The sequence below is a fragment of the Cyclopterus lumpus genome, chromosome 10 (assembly GCF_009769545.1).
Source record: "Cyclopterus lumpus isolate fCycLum1 chromosome 10, fCycLum1.pri, whole genome shotgun sequence".
Lineage (NCBI taxonomy): Eukaryota > Metazoa > Chordata > Actinopteri > Perciformes > Cyclopteridae > Cyclopterus > Cyclopterus lumpus.
This window is the reverse complement of record NC_046975.1, coordinates 18,380,874-18,406,521: the sequence shown is the minus strand read 5'-3', so window position 1 is coordinate 18,406,521 and position 25,648 is coordinate 18,380,874. Positions and strand designations below refer to the sequence as shown.

General features: G+C 40.6%; 2 protein-coding genes across 3 annotated transcripts in view; one reads left to right on the top strand and one right to left on the bottom strand.

The window, feature by feature from the left end:
• The first annotated feature begins 512 nt into the window (after positions 1–512).
• On the top strand, positions 513–17,304 carry LOC117737442 (sodium bicarbonate transporter-like protein 11). Of its 2 annotated transcripts, none has more exons than XM_034543415.1 (20): positions 513–623; positions 5,979–6,029; positions 6,814–6,909; positions 7,053–7,096; positions 7,326–7,542; positions 7,662–7,743; positions 7,976–8,099; positions 8,454–8,663; positions 10,165–10,249; positions 10,400–10,525; positions 10,611–10,724; positions 10,966–11,098; positions 11,405–11,478; positions 12,499–12,736; positions 13,484–13,590; positions 13,931–14,096; positions 14,241–14,414; positions 15,228–15,423; positions 15,995–16,164; positions 16,544–17,304. In XM_034543415.1, exons 2-20 carry the CDS (start codon positions 6,026–6,028, stop codon positions 16,608–16,610), a joined length of 2,427 nt encoding a protein of 808 aa, XP_034399306.1. In that variant the 5' UTR covers positions 513–623; positions 5,979–6,025; the 3' UTR covers positions 16,611–17,304. The 2 variants fall into 2 exon arrangements, with proteins under 2 accessions (XP_034399306.1, XP_034399304.1); XM_034543413.1 differs by lacking the exon at positions 513–623 and adding an exon at positions 1,348–1,583.
• A 973-nt stretch (positions 17,305–18,277) lies between these two features.
• LOC117737719 (ecto-NOX disulfide-thiol exchanger 2-like) overlaps positions 18,278–25,648 on the bottom strand; it is a 144,711-nt gene continuing 137,340 nt past the window's right edge. Inside the window, exons 12-14 of the mRNA XM_034543846.1 lie at positions 25,486–25,591; positions 21,510–21,595; positions 18,278–18,984 (exon numbers count right to left, since the gene is read on the bottom strand). Coding sequence (XP_034399737.1) covers positions 18,853–18,984; positions 21,510–21,595; positions 25,486–25,591 — 324 coding nt within the window. The 3' untranslated portion in view covers positions 18,278–18,852. The remainder of the gene's footprint in view (positions 18,985–21,509; positions 21,596–25,485; positions 25,592–25,648) is intronic.

Here is a 25,648-nt window from a genome sequence, read left to right as displayed (position 1 = left end):
TCACCTCGAATGAGAATTTTCTGCACAGCCATTCAGTCTGCTGCTGGTCACTCCTGCTACAGAGGAAAAATAGAACAAATGATATATAATTATGTTTTCAGTATGTCATGAATCATTTTTATTCACACGATACATTACAATGTGCGTACCAACTGTCTGGCTATGTATCCTTCCATCTGGACGTAATAAATGAATACAAATATTATGATGGAAACACTTAACTGCAAAGTTTCCTGAGTAGAATTAAATTAATGAATGAAGAACAAATCAGGAAGTAACAGTTGATGAAGGAATGACTCTGTAGGACTGCTACATATTATGGTAAGTTGAATAATGTTAGATATCTATATTGACTACTCACTTAATGAACCATGGACAACACGCACACACAACTCACTACAGAGTTCTTCAGGCGGCCTCGTGCAATTCCGCTGCTTGGCGGTAGGTGGCAGTAGCCTTCCATGAAAGGCAGCAACGTGCTAACATAGGCGAGACAGAAGAACACTGCAAGCTAATGTAAACAAATCGAAATCGAAATCCGCTCTGGTAATGTTTCGCTAGGTATTAAACATATTCAACAAGTTTATTAGGCCCAAAGGACACACATGATACACTACATCCGGGTAAGACACTCTTCATGTAAACATTATTTTGACCGTTTAGAATGGACAATTCCACATTGAAACAGCACTGTGTGTAAAATCTGAATGTTTCCAACCCTGGTGTCCACAGGGAACAGAGGTGAATTTGCTGAAAGTAACAATTTCAACAAACAGAAACATTTCATCTAAAAGTAATAATAAAACAGTGTTATAAAAACTCTGCATATGGCTTTATTTTAAATGATATCAAAAGTCACTTCTTTAAAGTTTGCTGGCTGGCTTTTTCCCCCCACAATATATATTTAAAGAGAGTTAAAACATAACACACCACACAGCAATTTCCTCCCTTTTCTCCCTCATTGTCACCCTTTAAATTTATTTTATTTTATTTTTATTACACATATTTGTATCCAACCCGCCCTCATAGGACCCCCTAACTAATCCAAACATCAAGGCCCCAAATAAGACTGAACAAAATGAACAAGAAAAAGTCATTTAAAATGATCCAACTAACTTTGAACTGACATATGTTCATAAACAGGACAATTGTTCGGTCATTAAGCAGAATGTGTTGCGTTTCAATAGAAGCTTGAAACACAAAAGCACTGAAATAAAGAGTGTGTACACAGTGAAATCAGAATAATACGAGCCAGAGCACAACACCTAGGCCTACTTGTGTATTAAGATCCAGTTCATACGCACAAGGACCCAGCAGAAAAAGAACACGCCTCTCACCCTCCCTGCTCTGCCTTCCTTCCCTCCTACTTCCTCCCTCAACCCCATGTGCCGCTGGAGGGGAGGCATGTGTGAGTGAGAGAGTGTGTGTGTGTTAATGAAAGGTATTGAGAGGGGATCACGGGGGAGTTCAGGGTGTTTGGGAGCAGAGAGAAGGATGATGGCTTGACCTTTTGGAAAGCATCTCAACCTTTAAAAACCTGGAGAACATGGAAGCCAAAAAGGTCCTCCATTTTGTGCCATCTGGTAAGTTTTAAAGGGGTGGAGCAGGGTGAGAAGGTCTTTCATGGTGCAACCTGAGCCAACTGTGTCAAACACGTGGAGAAACCCTCTCCATAGTGTGTGAGTATGTGTGTGTGTGTGAGTATGTGTGTGTGTGTGTGTGTGTGTGCTCTTACAGATTCTAGAAAGCAGCATATGAAGCTGTGTATGTCATATGTAGTGTGGGCTTTCATCTTTACATAGATAATCATTTCATAACTCTTCTATTATCCTCTATTTGCCTGCTTCTTTGGGTGCTATATCAATTCCCAATGTATTTATAATATTGCTATTACAACCAGGTGATATGATAAAGTTGCTTTTACAGCCAGGAAAGTCAAAAATATATGGGTCAATATTTACAGTATGGCAATAAATGGCACATTTGTCTGTCATAGAAGGGTTTTTCCAGCAGACCTGCTGTTTCAACACTCCTCCAGCACTACGCCAGCGAAGGGAATCGATCCAGAAGTGTACTTCTTACTTATTTGGTTACAAATGTCTGTTATGATGTTGGAAAGTCTATTTGATGCTGCTACAGTGTCATATAATCCACTCTCACTCCATAACCAGTATTCGATGGTAAACATGAATGGAACCAGCTTCACCAATGTGAGGATTTGCTGCTTTTCTTTGCCTTATGTGAGAACTGAATGTGTTATTAAAGTTGCTCGGACAAAACCAGAAGTAGCCCCGGAAGAATTTTTTCACAATTCTATTAATCAATGAATTGAGAAGATAATTGGCCGATTATTCAATAACGACAAGTAGTTTAGTAGCAGCTCTACAACAAGTAAACGGGTATTTTCTGGTCAGTGCCCTCAAAGGGTTAAAAAGTCCTACTTGTAGTTTCTTGTACTTTCTCAGGTCAAGGATTAAGAAGATTATCTTGCAGAAAAATGTCTTTAATATTCTAATCTGGCCTTCCCACACTTTATTGAAGACATTCTCTGGTTAAAGTTGATGATAATGTGATACAATTGGGAGTACTTAATACATCGTATCAAACCTACAGCATCACCATCCTTTGCTCCTATTATCTTCAGACTTACAACCGTCTCGCAGGATTTACATCGTCCACGTTTAACTTTTCAACTGAAAACACTTTAATGGATTAATGCCAAACGTCTCACCGACTTCTTTGATGTCAAAGTGAGAAACGATCCCCTTCAGGTGTGCACTTTAGTTAGTGAAGTACAACCTGTCAGGCTATGGTCAGTGTTGGTCCACCGTGCTGGTAAACCAAACATCAAGTCGGCCTCTGAGGTGTTGAAGTGGAATGAGCTGTAGTTCCTCCTTCCGGTTGTTTGCTTTATTTCAATATGAATGTGTACATTGTGCCCTACAGAGTACACACCGCACCAACCATGCTCAAATTATGTTTTACTACCGAGCACAAAATTGACAAGCAGACCTTCATATAAAAAGAAGTCAAAGTGCCAACGAGCCTGCACACTTACGAACACCGAGTCCCATCTGCCTTGATGGTTTGACCTTGTGCAGTTCAGCACTGAGTTCTCAGTTTGGCCGCTCTGGTTTCACAGACCCAACAAGGATTCTCCTGTTTTCCATTCCTCAAGGTCATTGTCTAGATAGCAAGATACCTAAGGCAGCCTCGTTTGTCCAGTGAGATATGGGAAATTACAGACTGGTAATCACTGGTATGAAGTGGTGGTTTGGGTTGTCAGAGGAAGAAGGTACCACACAATTTTAGATTTAAAGGTTCTGAGGGGTAAAAAAAAAAGCATGGACCAATTAGTGGTTGGAAAAAAAGAAAATCATGAATACGTTCATTTTTGTGTATATTAAAATTACGGGACGATGAATAAATAAACATTCCGTATTTTACATGAAGGTGAAACGGCAGTCACGACGTCTTTATCTTGATGATGTTGTGTGTTTCTGACACATTTAAATAAAGCAATTAATCTGCATTGTAAGAACAAGAATATGAGGGATAAGTTAATACATTGTCATATATATATATATTTAAAAAAATGTAATATTGATATTATGATAATATTGTGTAAGTCATCCAGAGCCTCTGATCCATTATATCGCTCTGCTAGCTACTACGACCCGAGAACAGATGTGTTATACGATGGGTGGGCTCAGCTAGTCACCCCAAATCACGATCAATTGCTGTATAGTTAAAAATGAGTTATCAGAAATGTTGGCATGTTTTACATAAAAAAGGCCAGATCTGTACATTGAAAAAGTTAACAAACAGTATAAGTAAGGATTAGAACTTAGAAAAATATTGTTTTATATTGATCAAAATATGTTGACAAACAGGATCAGAAGACTATTTTAAGAAGCACTGTCAATGTCAACGGCTTGACTTACACTTCTGTCACCGGACTGCACACTAAGCACGAGGAAGTCGGCGTTCCCCCCCAACAGGAAACCCGCAGACTGTCGTCACACAGGCCTGCAGGAACACGCAACCTTAAAGCAGCAGTCTGTACCGACTGAACAATGGCAGACAGGTTTTGTCACTTGGTTTTGCAGCACACCTTTCGCTCATGTCTTCACACGAAATGTTCCTGTTGGAGTTGACGAGAAAGTGCTTATTACTGTTGAGTGGAAGTCAGTAGTCTGCACTCTTGATCATGCTGATACGATATAGTGGAGAGTGTTACCAATAAACTTGACCTTTTATCTTTACGAGACGAGCCTGTAAAGGTCTCAACCGGGCAGACTAAATCATCCTTTGGTACAAACAGCTGGTTGCAGGAGCTGCAAGGCCCCCCTGTGGCCCCCTGTGGTCTGCAGACTCCTGTGAAGTGGAGGAGGCCTGGGAATGTTCTGTCTAATCTGCTTTGAGATAGAGCCAATCCTCGGGACTCCCCTGGAGCCCAATCACTGCCCCGGGCAATGGGAAAGCTCATCTCCGTACATCTACGGCAGCGTCTCACAGAAACATGACCGCTTAATACAAACATCAGACACAGCTGGCGTCAGATTTTGTGTTGTAACCGATAACGAAGCGGTCGTCGTTAAGTTTCTCAGCGCGCGCTGTTTTTCACTGTCCTCTGACTGACTTCCACTTTCTAGCTCCGTAAATTTAATGTGAATAGTGTGTCTCGCTATGTAAAGGTCCGAGTGTGCGTCACGCTGGCAATAATGATTCAACAAGATCAGATATTTAAAATGTCAGTGTGTGTGTGTGATGGGAGCAGCGGAAGAAAAGGCTTGTTTTTGCAGATTGTTTTTGTCACTTGTGAAGTGAGAGCTGTTGCACAACGGGGTCAAGTCAACCAGGAGCCCAGTTTCACAGTTTTATCACCATGTGTTGGTCAGTTTGTGTCTGAAAAAATAATTGGTCCGCAACGACGATGCTATAATATTGAAGATGTTATGGTGTTATGTTATGGTATTAAGGTGCTGATCGTGAACCCTCAATGTTCCTGTTTTGAGTCGGGTTAAGATTTTTGTTGCATTGCGTTCCCCCGTCTCTCTTTCCCCTCATTTTCTGCCATTTTTTTTAGTGGTGGCTCTTGACTCATAAAATAACAATAGATGGGGATATATATATATATATATATATATATATATATATATATATATATATATATATATATATATATACATATATATATACATATATATATATAAATAAAATGTAGTGTTGTGAGTCCATGTTCCCTGCAGTCCACCGAAACCTTTGACTAGACACACAAAATAAATGATCTTAATATTTTATGATTTTCTATTAGTCATAAAAATTATGTTTAAATAGTCATCTATTATGGTTTAAATGCTGTTAAAGACTTCTTCACATTGCCAGAGGCAGAAACGTGTCCTCAATGGTGTCACATTGTTTAAGACGACATGGGTGGAAAAAAAAGATTTAGATTCTGCATCAAATCTTAGAATTAAAGCGGCAATAATCAATATTTTAATATTAAAAGGGTAGCTTGGAAATTGGTCCAGTAGTGAGGGAGAGCGCTGCAGACAGCAGTCACTAAACAGGCTGCAATGTAATCCTATTAATAAGTCCTCGTCGTCAGTGTGCCTGAACGAAAACAAGCTTGTTTTTGCCACTGACCGCCTCAGATTGTTATTTTAAGTGGAAAAGACTCGACAGAGAAATATAATATGACCCACTCGACACCATAGTGGAGCATTTAGCAGCTAAAGAGTCCGATGTTGAGCTGGTGGAGACCAAAACAGAGCCAAAAGAGAGTGAAAATTCAACTTAAAGTCATCAGGTTGCTGAAAACACGACTTCAAATGAATGAATGTGTTGTGCACCAAATCAACTTGATGTGTTAAACTGTTTGATAAGACAAGGGGATAATAAATCAATACAAACAATAATGAAACATTGTAATATAAAATGACGTATGAAGTTAATATTTGTCTTCTCTCCTACAGAGGCTCCATCCAACCGGGGATCCAAGAATGGATATGTTTTCCAAGAGATGGGTGAGTAGCAGCGTTAATACATGTTATTATGCACTTTGAGTGCTCGTCTCAGCATGTGTCCTGTTCTTTTATGTTCACAATATGATTTGCTTTGCAAGCACAGAGAAAGTGATTCAGTTTATTTTCATTCAGGGTATGAGACTTTTTTCACATGTAAATTTATTGCAACAGCTATTTATGCTAATGCAATACTGCTCACCGTTGACCCATTTCACAAGCTGATGAGCACAGCCGCTGGCGGGGTTAATTAATGGGTAAATAACGAGGCTGATGATCTCTTGAGTCGATGATGGAAGTGGGAGGAACCATATTTCAAAGCTCTGCTCATGAAGGGTTAGGGTTAATTCTATAATTCGGTCTGGCTGTTTCTTTCTCCCCTCATAAAAGCTTGCGTTCGAGATGCCATATTTATCTTCTATACAATTAAGGAATTTACGAGGGGCTGCATTTGTTATATTGCTGCATTTTCTGGTTTAAGTTTTCTTTCTTTCTTTTATTGGGTCTCTCTCTCCCTCTTGCTATGTGCTTGTCAACAGATGGCGGAGGGGAGGAAGGGAAACATAAATTGTCCCCGAGTGGAGACGTTGTTAATGGGGCCGGTGTTGCGTCTTGACCCGGTTTCAAAGAACACTTTTATCTCACTGTTTCGGTTCATCTATGAAATTCACTTTGTTATTACAAAAGTGTAACACCGCAGCACTGCAACAAGCTCAGTTACAATTACAGTTCTGTAAACTAAGACCTGGCTGAACTCGACTGTGACCACTTCTGTTTTATCCAACAGAGCTGCAGGACGGGGAACAGGAGGATTGTGGGCAAGATTCACCCGCCGCTCACAGGGAACACAACTATGACAAACAGATCCAGACCGGCGTTTCAGGTTTGAATGAGGATAATTTCTAGGAAATATAAATATCAAAGAACCATTCGCAGTGCGGGGATGGGGGTGGGGGGGATAAGAGAAAATGTTTGGAGTTGAAGGCTGAGAAAGTGTACAACTATGAGTTTTGCTTTTGTTTCCAGATGCTGAATGTCCTGGGTTTGGGCTTTTGAACACAACAAGAAAAGTAAGATTTTCTCTTCAAACTGTCCCATTTTAAAGCTAAAATCGGCTCACGCTAAATATTTTTAAACTCACTGAGAACTAAGTTAAAGCACTGAGCTGGGAGGGAATGTGTGTATTTACTTGCTATTTTTGCGACGTCAGCAAAAATCTGAAAATGAACCTTTCACCTATCTGCACTATGACATTGCAATATCATCAATCAAATTCCCCTTGTCCTCGGCTCACACCAGTATGTGAAGCCAATGAACTTCCAGGAGGAAGTGCGCGCCCACAGAGACCTGGACAGCTTCCTGGCCCAGGCGAGCATCCTTTTGGATGAGCGAGCTGCCACTCTGGATGAGGTCCTGAGGCGAATGCTGACTCAGGTGGAGGACAGCGACGGGAGCTGCGATGCGGACGAGGTCATGAACTCGTTGTTCACGGACGCGGGAGGAAAAGAGTTTACCGGTGGGGGAAAAACATATTGGAGGCAACTTAAGATGAAGGGTTTGCCTCAGAGGATGCTTGACACGTCAACGTTAAAGCCTTTGTTGTCCGCTCATGGAAATGTTCTCGTGCTCCCACAGTTCACCTCCTGTCAGAGACCATTCAGGGCGTGACCGCGACTTCCACTGGCGTTCATTACCAGCAGTCCTGGCTTTGTATTCTGTGAGTTCCTCTGCAATAATATTTACGTGAAAGGGTGCTATCGTGACCGACTGCTCCAGCCTCAGTGAGTGTTGTGGGTGGTTGCTGAGGACAACAACACAACAGCAGAATCTTTTCATTGGAAACGTTTTCAATAGTGGTGCTCTAGTTTACACCTGCCACTACAGAATTCTGCACAATCAATCATTTCGACACCACTGACCCTAAATGTATAATTTCCCTATCAATTCAGCTCCAATGTGAGGAACCTGCAGAGACGTCATGTCTGCATCGCCCGCCTGGAGAGGCCACAGAACTGGGGGGTCAACTGCTGCGAGGCCCGATACGTCATCCTCATCCTGGCCCCTCCTCGAACGGTAAGGGCCCGTTCTCACTTCCTCTCTTCCAAACTCTTTCTTTCTGAGCAATCTGGTGGCTTACTGCAACCGCGTTGATAATATATTCATGGAAAACGGATACTTCATTGTTATTTTCAACCCTAATCAGGCGCATTCAGAGAAGCCACATCGATTTGGTTTGACATTTGAATCTGGCGGCTGACCTTATGTCAAATGTATTCTCATTTATCAGGTCACACTAAGCAAATAGCACCAAATGTTAGAAGATACTCCGTCTCTGGGATTATGAAACTCCAAAAAGGTGTGTTGAAGTTGTTGTTACGGGTCACAAAAAAAAGAAAAAAAAAGTAACTTTCTTGTCACCCTTTTCAGAAAAGCACCAAGACGGCCGTTGAGCTCGGAAGAACATTTGCCACGATGTTCTCGGACATTTCCTTCAGGCAGAAGCTTCTGGAGGCCAAAACCCAGGAGGAGTTTAAGCAGGAGCTGGTCAACCAGCGACAGCGGCTCTCTGTGGTCACTGAGAAGTCGGTCGTGGAGGAAGTGGAGGACTCGGATCCACGCAGAGGGAAATCACTTCAGGTGTGAAAGAGGAGCGAAACAGGAGATGTGAAACAGACGGGGGGGGGGATCTATTACCCCACTTGACAAACACGGCTAAAGGATGTTGTATAACTTTAGAACGATGAGGCCAGAAATGTGTGTTACTCGTAAAAAAAACCTAACATTTATATTCTCTACAGGCTGCTTTCCCTCGCGTTTTATAGAAGAGTAAATTAGTTGAGCCAGATTATCTGATTTATGCTGTTTCCACACTATCAGCCAGGCCCGATGAACGAGAAGCAGCTGGGCAACCAACTGAAAAAGGTGCCAAGTCTGCCACGGCTCTGGCAGCAGAATTTGTGCAGCTCCATTTTACTGATAAAAAAAAAAAACTTCATTATGTCCAGAGTTTACATTTAGAGTAAATGTGTGGGCTCAGCGGGAGGGCGGAGAAGAGGGAACACCCAGATAATGCCTGGAGAGAAAGCACATAGCTGGGTTGTAAAAGAACCAAAAACAACAAACAGGTTGAGGCTACACCTGATGTCCTGATTGGCTTCAATGTGCATTTAAATGCAGGTTGTTTATGCCAAAGCAGCTTTTTCAAGTGGTCTGCAAATCCAAAGTTGCGTGATAGAAAAACAAGTAATGATGGACACTCAGGTGTGCCAGTACCTTCAATCTTATACACCTATGTTCTCTGGAAGAGACTCTAAAAATGTATTACCCATTTATCCAGCCCGCAAATGTACGAAAATATATGTTTTAATCCAAATTAATTTTCTCTGTTTATGAAATATTTTAACAACTTCTCTCAATCACAAACGTCAGTCAGAGGTGATGTTCAACGTACGATCGTGTCCACCAGTAGCTCTGTGGGGAGGGAAGGGGTTAAACAAAATAGTGGAGGAAGTATTCATATCCTTTACTAAAGTAAAAGTACCAACATCACACTGTAAACATATATATGTCTTGCATTGAACATTTTACAATGTAAACATATTAAAAGTAAAAGGTACTCAATGTATTCAAATGTCCCCTGAGACTGTAATAATAATAATGATATATATATAACATCAGTTGATTGATAAATAAAAAATAATCACATTTTCACATTTGTGAAGCTGAAACCATGACGTAGTTTTAACAAAAATGACTAAACAATCAAAATAGTTCCAAATTACATTATGTCAATTCATTATTAAGTTAATCTATTAATCGTTTAGTTTTATGGTAAAGTAACTATAGCTATCGCATACAAGTAGTGGTGTAAAACTAGTTCCGGTCTCTGGTGTGGTAGTGTGGTAAAAGTATAAAGTGGCACAAAAAGTACATCATATGTACTTAAATACAGTGTACTTTCCTGTTATATTTCTCCAATGTATATCTGGACAGACAGAATGATTTCTCACAATATAAACCACTGTGCATTGTTGAACTAATGGTTCTATTATTCATCACGTATTTCATCTCTCAAGTATTAGTTCTCGATAGTTGACCGTCGTGTCTAAATGACTAAATCCTGTCTTTTTCTTCGCAGTGCAAAGATTTCTTTAAGGCCGGTAAAGGTGTTTACGACGACCTCCGTCGAAGACTCCCCCTCTACCCCTCAGACTTCACAGACGGTATGAATATGTTCTTGTATTCTCTCTCTAGGTGGGAACATATCTATTTAAACTCATGGCCTTTGCTTCAAAATCACGAGAGGTCTTTGAAGATGTCCTCACATTTTGGCTGTTGAATATCTCTAATAAGCCTTCAAATAATCCATCAAGGTATGACTGGGAAGGACCGCTGTCTGCTGAAGTACACGACCACGGCTATCTTCCTCTACATTGCTATTCTACTGCCTGCTATCGCCTTCGGCTCGCTGAACGACGAGAGCACGAGAGGACAGATCGGTACGGACTCCTGTCAACATCCTATAATAACACTGTCGGCTGTTAAATCGGAAGCATAAAAACTAAGTGACGGTTGTTTTGACAGATGTTCAGAAGACCATCGTTGGCCAGAGCATCGGAGGAGTGATCTACTCTTTGTTCGCTGGCTCGCCGCTCGTCATTCCACTGACCACCGCGCCACTGGCCATCTTCATAAGCGGTGCGTATTGTCGTGTCCTACTGATTAAACCGGGGAGTTCATCTGTGGAGCACAGCAGCTGCAAAAAATAACAGAAATACTCCGTACCATACTGTATATATTTCATGCATTGTAACCCAAGCTTGAAGCTGAACGTCAGCTTCAACCAAGTTGGTCGCTAGGATACCAGACAGGAGACAGCTAATGTGAAAATGTTATCAATTATAATGCAATGAAACCGTGTCTTTTATGTGTTTTTCAGTCATCAGGGGAATCTGCGACGACTACAATCTGGACTTCAACGCTTTCTACGCCTGCATCGGCTTATGGAACAGTCTGTTCCTCATCCTCGGAGGCTTGTTCAACGTCAGCCTGTTTATGAAACTCTTCAAACGGTGAATACACAACGCCACATTTATTACTGTGACATATCACAAACAGAAGGCCCCATACTTGTAATGTATGTAGCTAGCTGTGTGGCCATGCACTGAGGTGAGGTCACTGATCTGTTATGACTTCCTGTTTTCAGACATGATTATGGATTTAGTCAAATGTGCACTCTCGCTATCTGGCCCAACATTTGGCCTTGAATGGACTGTTATGACTGTCTTATAAAAAACAAAATTTTTCTAAAACAGAAATGATCACAACATGCTTTTTAAAAAAAATAAAAAAAAATGTTTTCATTTGTTATCTCCCAGCTCAACCGAAGAAGTCATCGCATTGTTCATCTCTATAGCGTTTGTCGGGGATGCGGTGAAAGGCACCGTCAAAAGTAAGTCAAGCCGAGGTCAGACTGCATGAAACCTGTTTGAGTGCTTCTCTCTCTCTCCACCCTGAAGGCGAATGTCTCAACACCCTGCATATCATTTGTTAGGGGTAATGTAGCTCAGCAAATATTCATATCCATCACGGTGGAAAAGCAAGCATGAAATCAAGCAGTTTGTTGTGGAAAAACAGACAACTCCATAATGCAAATATAATGCAGTCTCTCACACAGCTTCTATTTATATATTTTTCACGAAGGTTTGTCACAAGACAGGGAAATAATGGAAGAGCAACTGATGGATTTTTTCCCCAGCTTTCCTCTTTAAGCCTCAGGCTGTAGTTTTCTATTCAGCTACATCAAACTGAGCAGAGCTTGAATACAATGCACCGCTTGATTGTGCTTGAATGGCTGGAAATAAACAGAACAAACACATGAGAAGGGAATTGTATCAAGAAGTAAATGTGTCTCTATGTCGAGTCTTGTTTGTACGGCAGCAGGTTGTTCCACCGTGACAAAAAAACACACATTTGCTCAGTTTCTTATTATAGCAAAGAACTTCTTGTCTTTCATGTTACACTTAAATATAACTTATATAATATTATATTTGACCTTTAACCTAACACATCACTTTTTCTTGTTAATGCCCACAAATCTGTCCCGTTTCACAAAATAAAAAGATCTTGTTCAAACATTACAGGTTGGTATGTTGTTAAAACATAAATTATTACTTATAACATGAAAAAGAGCAGACAGCATAGTGGCAGCAATACCCTCACGAGAAGAAATCTGAATTAATTTGAACAAATACCAAAATGAAGAAGCACATTGGAGAAATCGACACACATATTTCCACTGAATTTGCCGTTTTAAACGTTTATGCTCTAACAACAGGTGTAATTGTACATAGAAATATTGCCTTTTTAATGAAAAGGACTGAAAAAGGAAACGTTATTACGAGCAATACGCTGCATTAAGTGTGTCCCCAGTTAAACCTTTTGGTCTTTCCCTCCTTCTCTCCCTTCCTAGTTTTTCATCACTTCTACCACGGGCCCACTCTGGCCACAAACGCCACAGTGGTGCTTCAGCAGCTTAACGAGCTTCTCGAGCAGGTGAAGAACCAGACGATGGAGCATAGTAATGAGACGGTGCCCATCTTCCTGCCCGAGTCTCTGGTGGTGACAACAAGAGAAAGGCCGGTCCTCTGTCTGCTGCTCATGTTGGGGACTTTGTGGCTGGGTTACTCCCTCTACCTCATCAAGAGGAGGTACGTTGACCTACCGGACCATTTCAATTCAATGATATACAACATATACGCAGGCAGGAAGTGGCACGCGCCTTTACTTTGCAGCCTACAAGCACACCATTTACAACAGCAAACGGTGATAACAGTGCCTACCTATCAGCTGTAACTGCTCTCTGAGAGCAGAGCTCACGTGCACGAACGTGCACTAAAAGCACACGCGGCCAGCCCGGCTTCAGATTATAACACACATTACTCCACTGTGTCTTTTACGTAGCAAATACTGTAGTTGTTTGCTGCCATAATAGCGATAACTTGCTCTCCAAGTAGAAAACCAAAATACAACAGCCTGAAATAAGCATGAAGTGTCTCCTTTTAAATAAATGATCTCCCCACTTTAAATATGAAGTGGCATGAATGGCAGCTCCCAAGTACATTCAATTATTAAATCTGTATTTATGCATGGTACTTGAGTAAACATGATTAGTGCCTCTCCACCACTGCATATATTGGCACACAATTATAAAGCTGGGAGAACCTGAAAAAGAGATAGACAATTACATCCCAGGAGTCATGCAAAGATGTTCATGCTTTTGGTGTTATAGTGTAAAAATGGAGGTAGATAAATGGGTGTATTTCCAGGTCTGACTTCCTGGGCATTAGTTTTCAAGTAATTACTGTAAAATAAATGTAACTAAATAAAACTTGTAGTATTCATCACATCAGAGTTGCACGATGTTGAAATACGTGTTGCTCCCTTTCCCCCCGCAGCCCGTATCTGAATGGCAAAATCAGGGAGGTGGTGTCTGACTGTGCTTTGCCGATCTCTGTGGTGGTATGCTCCTTCATTGGCTCCTACCTTTTCCTTGACATACAGCGTGAGTACAGATCTCCCACATGAAAGAACTGATAGACGAGTACCCTTGAGGCTTGAGGTCGCAACCTTGGCACAGAACACCTTTCACTGTTCAGAAATCCTCTGTTGGAGGAGTAAAAAAAGAAAAAAGGAACATATTCACCTTCAGAGAGCTTTCACGGGGGGGGGGGGGGGGGGGGGGGGGGGGGGTCAAAGACACTGGGTTGAACTTTGCTTAGAAAACAAAGCTTACTGGCAGTAAAGCTCACTCTTCAGGCATTTCTACTTATTATGTCGTCATTGTTTTACCTTGATAAAAGACTCTACATGTTTAATAAATCTGATCTTTATGTACCTATTAGTTCCTATGTTCAGTGTCCACGGTGGCCCCATCTTCAAGTTCCCTCAATTTGATAAGCTGTCAGGAATGAACATGCTGAGCGCGGCTGGTCTGGGTTTCCTCCTCGCTTTGCTCATCTTCATTGACCAGAACATCGTCATCTCACTCACACACGTACCAGAACACAAGTAAGGGCTTCAATTACCGTAACATGACGTGTAAATGTGTTCTCATCGCATGTGCTGTGTTCCATCTTCTGTCAAGTATAAAGGTTATATTATATTATCGTGCTGCAGTCTTTCAACACTGGTGTGTGTGTGTGTGTGTGTCAGGTTGCTAAAAGGCACGGCGTTCCACTGGGACTTAATGCTGACTGGGTTCATCAACATCCTCATGTCCTGTCTGGGGTTGCCATGGATGCACGCTGCCTTCCCACATTCCTCCCTTCACGCCCGTCAGCTGGCCAAAGTGGAACAGCACGTAGAGAACGGACACCTCTACACGACGTGAGAAAAGTTAAAACAAGGACAGAAATCAAAAATTTTAAAAAGAACTGCTTGGCTAAACCCTTTTAGTTTGGAGGTTTTCTGACACTGACATAAAAGATTAAATAGTTATTTAGTGAATCATTTATGATAGATTACGCATTAATCATTTCAAAAGTCATTGTAAAATATTTAAGTGGACCTTGAGATTGTTTGATCAAAAAGAATATAGATGAAATGATTTGATGATTTATTTTAGTGTGCAAAGCCTAAATATCTCCGTCCGTTATTTATTCTTTCATTTTCTATTGGAGTCGTCTTTTGATGTAATGGTGGAATGTTTATGTGCAGCAATAGAAAATAGAAATACAGTCAAACTAACAAGTTATAAACACAAATGGAAGTAATTTACTTTTAGAAAGATAAAAAAATGAAAGCTGACCATTTGATCACATTTTAACAACGCAACATTAACGTGCATTATATTTGCTGATATACTGCATGTAGATTGGAAATTAATTTATAATTGCCATTTTCCCAAGATATTTGAGTCATTTTCATTTCGCTCAAAACCTCCAGAAGGGTAACAAGATGATCAAAGGGATAAGATAGAAAAACAGACATTTAGATTCAGGACATGTTTCTGGATACTTTCATCTGTTTAAAGGCCCCGAAAGTTAAAATCATTCTTATGTTGACAATCCCACTGAGGCCGTAACGCGTGATTAGGGCTTACAAAAAGCCGTTGATTAAGAATGTGCACGTCCTCTAGTCGGATAAGAAGGGTTTATTGGTATATTAAAAGCGACCTTTCTCTGCCTTTGTGTCAAACAGTATTGTCAGTGTGAAGGAGACTCGTCTGACCTCGCTCGTAGCCAACATCCTGATCGGCCTGTCGGCGTTCATGCTGCCCATCCCTCTGCAGTGGATCCCAAAGCCCGTCCTCTACGGCCTCTTCCTCTACATCGCAGCCACTTCGCTTGATGGGAACCAGATGGTGGACCGCATGGCCCTGCTGTTGAAGGAACAGGTGAGCAGGAAGGACGCTGCGCTGTGATTGGTTGATCTGTTTGCTTCCCCTGTTCATCAATTAAACGTCACACGGCGGCGGTCCCGAATGGCACCCGGTGGTGGACGTTTGAACAGTTTGGTATCCAGATGTATTAAGTTTAGGGTAAAAGTTACTTCAGCTTTCATACCACGATGATAAAAAGTATCCCGCTCATTTTCCGGTTTTTAATGAGAAAACATGAAAATAAAAATTATAGTTCTCATAGGATGGGTTGCTATGTTATACTCAACATACCAACTTATGTTAAATGTTTCCTGTTTGAAGGAGACATGTTGAGTTTGGGAAATAACTAGACAGTTTTATAATATAACAGGTTGTCACAACAATACATATATATAAATATATCTTAATACAACATGGAAAACCACCATATTCTTAATTTGTTCTGCAACAAGAGTATTTACATAAACATATTGCCTTTACAACGGCAATGGCTTTTTAGCCAATCCACTTTTATATCAGCAAATGCAAAATATGTAATATTTCATACAGCATTCTAACCACACCGCACTCGCTCTTCTTCTTCTAGACCTCCTACCCTCCCACTCACTACATTCGCCGTGTGCCTCAGAGGAAGGTCCACTCCTTCACAGCACTGCAGATGATCCAGCTGATCATCCTGTGTGCATTTGGGATGTATCCTCTGCCCTACATGAAGATGGTCTTCCCCCTGATGATGATCCTGCTGGTCCCTGTCAGGTGAGACGAGCCGGGCCAACGGGGGGGCAAAGCGGGGCCGTGGAAACCATCACGGTGAACGTCTGCATTGAGTGGACATGAGGCTGAGATTCACGCTGAGCTGTTTTTAAAAGGGCACTCCACATATTTTACACACGAGGATCAGTTTACTAGTAAAAACAGATGAATACGGTCTTATGGAGCTCTAGAGGGAACTTTTCTAAAGTCTGAGAAAATAACCACAGACCTCACTTTTCTTTTGCCGTAAAAAAACTGAGGGAGTTTTGTAATGCAAAAATTGTCTTAATTAATGCTTGGATTTAAATGATTTATATATGTATGTATTATTTCCATAGGACACATGTGAAACTGTATGTTATCTCTCTGTGTTTTATCTCAGGATCAGCCTGCTTCCCAAAATCATCGACGCCAAGTACCTGGATATCATGGACGCCCAGCACATGTAGAACGATAGCGCACGCCCTATGAAAGGATTCACTTTCTCCAGTTGGAGAGAGAAACGGACTCGGAACTCAATGGATGTGTTGCCATCTAACCTAAATGCATTTGGACTTCAATACGTGGACGCGAGCACTCTGCTGGTGACTGGACGATCATTTACACCCCCAGACGCTTTCTCATTGCTCATCACACATTTACCATCAGTGTGGCCGATTTCCTTTTAAATATGTAACATTGCTGCATCTTTATTTCACTTAATATAGGCACGAAGGAGTTTCTTCTGATGCGCTTTCAAACGCATAATATTGTGTCGGAGAGCTGCTTGGTCCGCGTCCTACTCGGGGTTGAAGTGCGATGTGTATGAGAGGACTTCTGCGTTTTACCCCCGGAGAAAATCCATCGTCATTTACCGAAGTGAAAAACGATTTTTTTCAAATGTTAAAACATGCAGAAGGAAGTGTCGCCTCACGTGGATAGTTTTTAAATCAACACCAAACACTGAAGTCGGATATCACAAGATGTGTGTTTCAGATGTGAAAAACGTCCGTTTTCATTCTGAGGAGACATGAGAAGAGATGTGTTGTGTTCATGTCAAGGTAATTTGTTCTGTGCATAATAATGTTCGGATTAAATCAAAACTGTTGTTATACGAAATATACCCCTTTAAAAGAACTGAAATAAAAGTTTTCATTATACTGATTCTCCTCCATATTCAAAGCTAAATACTTAACTGATAGTCACAGAATAGCACCTTCTCGAATATCACACAAACTTTTTTGAGTCGAGGGGACTGACCGTGGGAATTTCTCCAATAGATGGCAGTAGAAGCTCATCTTTAGGATGGTTTGAGATCAGGCTTGGCTGATGATGGATGTATATTTATCAGTATATTACAGAAAAAAATTAGGCCGATTCATATCGTCCAGTATAAGAAACTAGGATAAGGACGCGGATAGGCCCCAAAGTTCAACACTTTCACTTTCTCACATTATTTTGTTTCATCCGTTTAAAAAAACTTTTTTTTTGAAGCCAACAAACCACCTGATGCTCTAATTTTCAAATGAAAATTCACTGCCTTTGATGTGCTCAAAATAGTTTTCCCAGCATAACGCAACGACCATGTCATCACGAATGTTCTTCAGACATGTATTAACTGTTTGTAATGAGTGCTTCGAATACATTTTCAGGGAAAAACAAAAGGAGGCTCAGTTTCACATTGTACTACGATGAAGCAGGGGACGCAATTATCATCTGTGGGTATACGCGGCCGCAACTACAATCATGAATGCAGCAAAAGAAAACAGTTGGTTGCTATTCACATTTAGTAATTTGGAATTAAATTGCACAAGAAAATAGCCTGTCTGTGTGAATGTCGTCTGAAAGCCAAGCTGCTTCTTACTTTTATTTATATAAAAGAATGTAATCATAACAGGTGTTTTTTTTAACAATTGCAGCTTTTTAGGGCCCCATCCTGGGCTTGATTACTCTTCTTGTTGATTACTCTCATTGTCCGTTTGAGAACTACATAGTAGTGTGATTTAATACAAAGATGTCTAAATAACAACAAAATCAACCTGATCGTTGCATCTGTCTCGTGTGCACTTGAAAAAACACAACACGGAACGTAGAAGGAAATATAATAATTTATTTCACATGATTGTACAAACTCAAAAAGTGACAAAAAAAGGAGGCAAGAGAGTTTTGAGGTTGAAAGTGGACCCTGACGACCTTCCTGTGTAGCCCTTTAGTCCAGACGTCTGCCAGTGCGCTGAGCCAACAGTAAGCTTGAGTACAAGAATCTGACCAATCCTGTGACTCCGCTGAGATTGAGACTTTTACTTCCCACGAGTAAACAAAAAAACAAGAGGAGAGAGTGAGAGATGACGTGGCTATCATAGAGATGCATCCACTTCTTGGTCGCCATGGAGACGCCGCTAATTAATTTGCCATCACAAAAAAAACTGAATATTTATCTCTCTGCCACCCACACAGAACAACCCCTCCTGATCTGAGATGCGCGCTGGATAATTTTGTGCTCATGACTTTGCAGGTGGAGCCCAGCATCTCCGTTAGCCGTGGGCTTCCTCCACATTTCTGGAGTGTCCTCCGTGTACCTGTGCGGACTCGTCTACCTGTGTCGTGTCTTCCATGACCCCCAGTGTCTGACCCCCAGTGTCGTCTCTTCCATGACCCCCAGTGCCTGACCCCCAGTGTCGTCTCTTCCATGTCACCCAGAGGCGTCGATAGCTACGTGCTCTTGATGCCCTGGAAGCCGCAGAAGCTCCAGCGTTTCTCCAGACTGGCTCCGACCCCGGTCAGCTCCTGTCTGAAGGTGCAGGGCAGCCGAGAGAGAAGAGCCTCCACCTCACCGGTGTTGATCTGTGCAAACATACACACACACACACACACACAAACATCGGTCACACAAAACTACAGATGAACACAGACAATCTCAGACATCGTCTTACACCTCTGCTCTTCATTTTCATTATGCTTACACTCAGTTCTCACACCTTCACTAAATTCAGATGAAAAGGGCGAGCATCAAGACAATATGAGCTACATGACACCGTGTGGGCTGAGGAGAAGCCGGGAAGGTGACTGGAGACAGAAATCCACTATACGAGCTGCTGTAGGCGACTCCCTGTGTCTTGCTAGGTTGTTCGAGTCCGGTGCTGATGTCAGGATGCATTAGGGCCCCGTCATGGAGATGGGACTGGTGTATCAATACAGACAACAGAGCTGTGTTGTGTGTGGAGCCAGTAGATAAGCAGAGAGGATTGGGCTTGTTGATGGGCTGTCCAGCCAGCTTGATGTGCAGAGTCAGTGTGGAAACAACTGATACAACAGGCAGACAGCCACACACACACTTTAACAAAATCTCAAACACACAACACATTTATGTACAATGCCAAACCCGTGCAAAACACACACAAGCATCCACACAGACATGATGTCACACACAAGTTTTAAGCAATAATTTTTAACAATGTATTAAAGTGCTCATTTGTTGTTCTTGAAGCAAGTTAGATGAGAATATTTAAATTACTCATGCTTGCCATATAAATATGAAGCTGGAGCAAGGAGGAGACATAGCTGGAAATACTGGAAACGGGGTAAAAAACTAGCAAGAGCAATAGCTTCAAAAGTAATAACCTGATAACAAGCACCTTTAAAGCTCACTAATTAATATATCCATGCTACTTTGTTTAATGAGTGCAAAAACAGAGTAAAAACAATATGTTGTCGCTTCTCACATATGAAAGTGGTATCGATCTTCTCATCTAATGCAATAATAAGCATATTTTTCAAATTATATTTCTTAAATTAACTATTCTTGAAATGTTCTGCTGCTTGTGTACCTGTCTAAGACTGAGTTGCAATGTTCCTCAATATAATAATGTAGGACCTAGAACCAAACAGCTGATTGAAAGTTTACAGTGTGTTAAAGTGATGTCACAGTGTACTGACACCCTCTGAGTACATCTCTACATCACGCTGAGAAAATGATGATTTTCACCCATTTGTTCACCTTATTATTTGTTTCAAGTTTGAAATAAATCTGTCTATGAAATCTAAACCTCGTCAAGTCATTTAGCGAAAGAAAAGATACCACCAACATTAGCTGAGATATGAAAGGGAAGGAGACCGATCAGACCCGACAAAATCACACCAGCTGTCCATCTTATTCAACTTTGTTGGATGAGTGCCTGGTAAGAATACCAAGTATTAATAAAATAAAAACACTTTAACAACACGATATCAACTGGAGTTATCGCTGTGAAGTGCCAGTCAGATGTGGTGGAATTGAGCAGCAGCAGGTAATGAGAGCCTATTTCACAATCTTAGAGATTCGGTGACGACAAAGCTCAGCTGAGTTATAAACCAGGAATCAGCTCAAATGTGTCACCTTGGTGAGAGAAATCAGGCCTGAACTGGCAGAAGCAGGCCTCAGCAGGCGGGTCGCAGAACATGAATATATTCATCAATAAGTCGTGGATGTGTGATACCATTAGATTAGAAAGTGATAACGGCAACACGACAGTAAGAGAGAGGCTCTAAAGGAGCAAAGGAAAACGTCAGCTTCATATCGAGGTTCTAGTTGTATTGCAGTCCAAAAGGTGGATAAAGAATCAATACGTTAAGCACAAAGTCCGCGGTGCTTCGTTCTGCGTCGGGAGAAAACACCAAAAGCTGCCACGCTGATGCAGAAACAGGTGTGGCTTTAATCAGCTGTTGGGATCAGGTGACGCTGTTGAATCAGGCGACTCTCAGAGTGACCAACGCAAAGCTACCATTCAATTCAATTCAGTTTCTCAGAGGGCTTTACAATCTGTACACATACATATCTGTATCTGTTCATGTCTGCTCAATATATGTACAGTATATTGTAACTCGGATTATACCGGCAGGGATCTAGTGGTCTCGTCAACAAAATGTAATTATATTTCAACCACGTCACTGAATTAATTAAATAGTGAGTTATTGTGTGTATTTCAATTTCACCATAAAGAATAATAATTGGAAAACTATCATTTTTGTGTACCTCTGGCAACAAGACAACTATGTTTTTAGTCTATAACCCTAGTAACAGGTGTATGAGTGTGAAGCAGTGCAGCTTTAAATTGATATGCCTGTTCACCAACCTTTGCTGAGATAAACAAAGATAACTCAAAGAATCTCAGAGTAATTGATGTCTCTCACCTGCACCTCAGGCTTGTTTGCATGCCAGGAGACTAAAATGGCACAGCTGGACTCTGGCATACAGCAGGCCCATATGTCAGCCCTGCAGGGAAATTTAATCTGTGTCACCATGTCTAGGATACCGTGTGTGTGTGTGTGTGTGTGTGTGTGTGTGTGTGTGTGTGTGTGTGTGTGTGCGTGTGTGTGTGTGCGTGTGTTACCTTGGTGTCCAGACGCTGCAGGTAGGAACAGATGTACTCGATGCTGGCTCCAAACGGGTGAACGTGCAGGAAGGTTGCAATGATCCCTGAGGTGGAACAAATAGGTCAAGCAGACATGTTAATTAAACTGCCACAAAGCAAAGACGTACCTCGTCATAAGACTCCCGCCTTTCAGTTTCTGGCAGCCACGGCAGAACACTCTAGAAATCAGTTTGTATTATTCTCCCTCCTCTTGCCTGAGTGAAAAATGGATGCATTCAGTGGCTTTTGCCAGACTCCTCACACCGTTAAGAGGCTCTTGCATAGTGTGGCTCCAGATTAGAGGGAGTGTTCGATGATGGCTTTTGATGCCGTTGTTTCTCATTCGCTTTACTGAAACCAGCTGAGATTTGGGTGGTGGGTCTCAGATGATTTGACCAAAATGTGTTAGTCTGCATGAACTCCGCGAAAATAATTGCAAAGCTAGTTCAGTCTTTCTCTACAGAACAACAAGAGGAACTTCCTCTGAGGATTGCTCCTGATTTATTACAACGTGTCATATTTTGGAAGTTACGTAACTGATGAAATCTGGGAACAAATCATGAAGGTTTTAGTTCAAGTTTGATGTTTCTCTGTTAGTCAATAAGCATTGATATGATTAAGAAAATGACAAAAGAGAGAAAAATAAAAAACAAACTTAACACAGATTTTATGTACTGCTGAGTGCATAGCATATAGTGGTGATGGAGGTTACCTTCAGGTTGATGACCCACTTTAATACAAAAACTACATAAACATAAATACAAGGGATATCTCCATTTCCCTGGCAGTGTATAAAAAGTAATTTATGGAACATTTAGACCACAATGTTGTGAGATAAAATGTAATTGAATAGTAAAACAAACAAACAGCGATATTTTGTGTGTGTTTTTAATACTAAGAACATTTTAAAGAATTTAGTTGATGGCCAGTCCAAAAGGCCGATGAATATTGTAGTAATGTCATGTTTTCTTGTACTGTTAATAACCCTGCTGGCTGGAATCTGTAAAGGTTGAATTATCTCTATTGAATGTTTTGATACTCCAGTGAAAAGGGCATTGCAGTAATCTATTCTGTTGAAAATGAAAGCATGCAACAGCTTCACTGAATACATTTGAAATATGTTCTTTTTTTAAACTTTTGATATATTTTTCTCAGGTGGTAGAATGATAATCTTGTAATATTTGATGAAGCTAAGGTCAGCATCTAGGATGACAACCAGGTTTCAGACCTGCTAACTGGCATTTAGGTTACTCAATTCAACTGTATTTATATAGCACCGTTCATACAATCATGCAGCCCAAATGATTTACAGAGCCATTAAAATGCTAAGACTAAATAAATAAAAAATACACACCAATAAAATAGAAGAAAAATGACAAAAAATGACCACAAGTAAAAGTTCAAATAAATAAAAGCCACAAAAATAGGCTCAAGAGATGGAAATAGTATGGAGACCAATGATGAAGACTTAAAAAGCCATGTTATAAGGTTTACATCATAAGGTTGTCACTTGGGCTAAGGTAATATGGAGAAAGAAAGATTAATTATCTGTGAATTATCTGCGTATGAATCATAGGATATGTGATGATTCTTGATGATATTACTTTGTGGGATCATGTATAGATCAAAAGGTAGTGGACCAAGGATTGACCCTTGTGGGACTCCAGAGAGAATTCTGAACCCTACCGATTTAAAATTGTGGATGGACACAAACTAACCTCTGTATTTGAGCTTTTGTCAATAAGGTCATTGTGTGTTGGAAGTTACACACTACTTTATTTGTTACATATTGTTTAAGAGGTGAATATAGTATACATCCAATGTGGTGTTCAAAATACTATTTCAAATCGGAGAGACTTTGTGCTGAAAGAAAGCTTCAAACTCATTACTTTAGTTTGAGAAGTTAATGGAAGTAATCTTGTGGGAGAATCAGTTTATCAAAAGGGATAAAAGGGAAAGAAGTAATTTATTGATTATGGGAAAAAAAGAAGGCCCAAGTTGTGATAGAACTGAATTATACTTTCACGATGCATAACATGTTTTCTTTCTCATTAAAAAACAACAACTCGAAATGCTTTTGCAGCTGAACAATACAAACTGAAACGCTATCATCTTGTATACTTTTTCTTAAGCTTACACACCTGTTTTCATCTAAATTCACAGAGCGGAGGGAGTGAAAAGGCAAACAGATGCAACGCTTTGTTTTCCTGATGAAACGTTTTCTTTCAGGAGCAGAGTGGCCCGGTTTCTCCCGCGGCGCTCACTTTAACTCAGCATCAAACAAGACGTCAAGAAGAGTGATTCGGACATAAGAAGGTGCCAGCATCTTTAATATTACATCTTCCTCTGCACACAGCCAGAGTGGGCGTGAACAGGGAACACGCACCATTGACTGCCTAACTACCTGCTATGAGACAGTCGATGCAGACATGTATTGCACTGGAGGAAACGTAGAACTGGACCCAAATGGACAGATACAGAAAGGTCTAAAGGTAAAAATATATGGCACAATTTGCATTTCCTTTTTACTCCCTAACAAGACGCAGCACGTTTTATCTTTCATGCTTTGAGCCAACGGATGTCCTTGACAATTAATGTGTGAAAATGCAGCGTGTCGGAAAACAAGCAGCAAAATAGGACGGGGCTTTGTTTACTTCTATAAATAATGTAGTTTATAACACACTAGGGAGATAGATGTCGGCCATATTTTTCATTAACATAAAGTCATATTGTGTTATGTAATCCGATGATTAAAGTGGGCTGAATCTCATCTTCTCTCTTCATATCTTCCTCATCTCTCGCTCTAATAGCTTTGGAATTATGCATAGTTATTACGTCAAAGTGTCTGAAGCAAATCAGAGAAATCCAGCTGCTGTAGAGGTGGCATCAATGGTGCATGTTGAGGTTATGTTATACAAAGGATGGACAATAAGAACAACGTATTACAATATAATGCAATCCAATTCGACAGCTGTGTTGTATGTCCTGTACTCCCTTTGTGAAACTTATTTTGTTACATTGCTGTTGAGGCCATAATTGTTTGCATTGTGGAATGGACTTTTTATATTGGAAGGTATCGCTGTTATCGGGGACAAATCCTCTTATTGTTTTGGTGGCACGGTGGCCTAATGAAAATGTTGCTTAGCTCAATTTTATGTACTGTTTACCACATCCTCAATCAGTGTGTACTGCACAATGCCTCCCAAATTGACGATCACGTATGCCGTTACCAGCGGACTGTTGACACTGATGTAAACTCAAGAAATACGTCTCTTCTGATTCACATGACTATCTATCTCGAGGCTCGAGATACTATTCAATGAAAATTGTTTCTTACCAATGTGAATCAACATTACCTCTTTTGCTCAATTTAATATTTTCCGGTTTTATTTAAACCAAAATAAAATAATTAAATATTTTTGTGTTAAATATGTTTACAGGAGTTCATTATATATGTGAGCTTTTCTCTCTTATCTGTATCATAACGCCACTCGCCATCATTCATAATGATTTCAACCAATTGTTATTTATTTAAACAGCATCCTAACATTTGCTTATCAATATTTCGGCTAAAACTGCCGAAACTGCTGATTACACTGTGAATAAAATGACTATTAAACAACTGAAATGTGGTTGTCAACAGCATTATCATGGACCTGCCGGAGTCTCAAACAGAGTAAATAAAAGATGAAAACTGTTTGTCAGGATGTTTACAACTCCTATTGTGATGTAAGTCTCAGCTTCATTCTGAAGTCTTTCGTCCCAACCGTGATATTCATGTGTCAATCAACAGGTATATGTTTGTCTGAGCGTGCAGCTTTTATGTAATTAATGTTTTATGTAATGTATGATTAATTGTTATGCCATATTGTGGATGTGTGGTAAAAAACAAAACAATGTCCACCTTGAAAAAAGATATTGTTATTTTGTAAATGCAGTGACGGAGGCAGCATACCGACTAGCAGTGCATCCCTCTCAGTGTGTATCGGATTGGGACGATTCTTCTCTGGAAGACCTTCTTTGTCCTCACTGCAGGACACCACTGATGATGCTGTTACATCCTGCAGAAAAACAGACATCACAAAACAATGTTGAAAGACCCACATAGTAGCTGAATT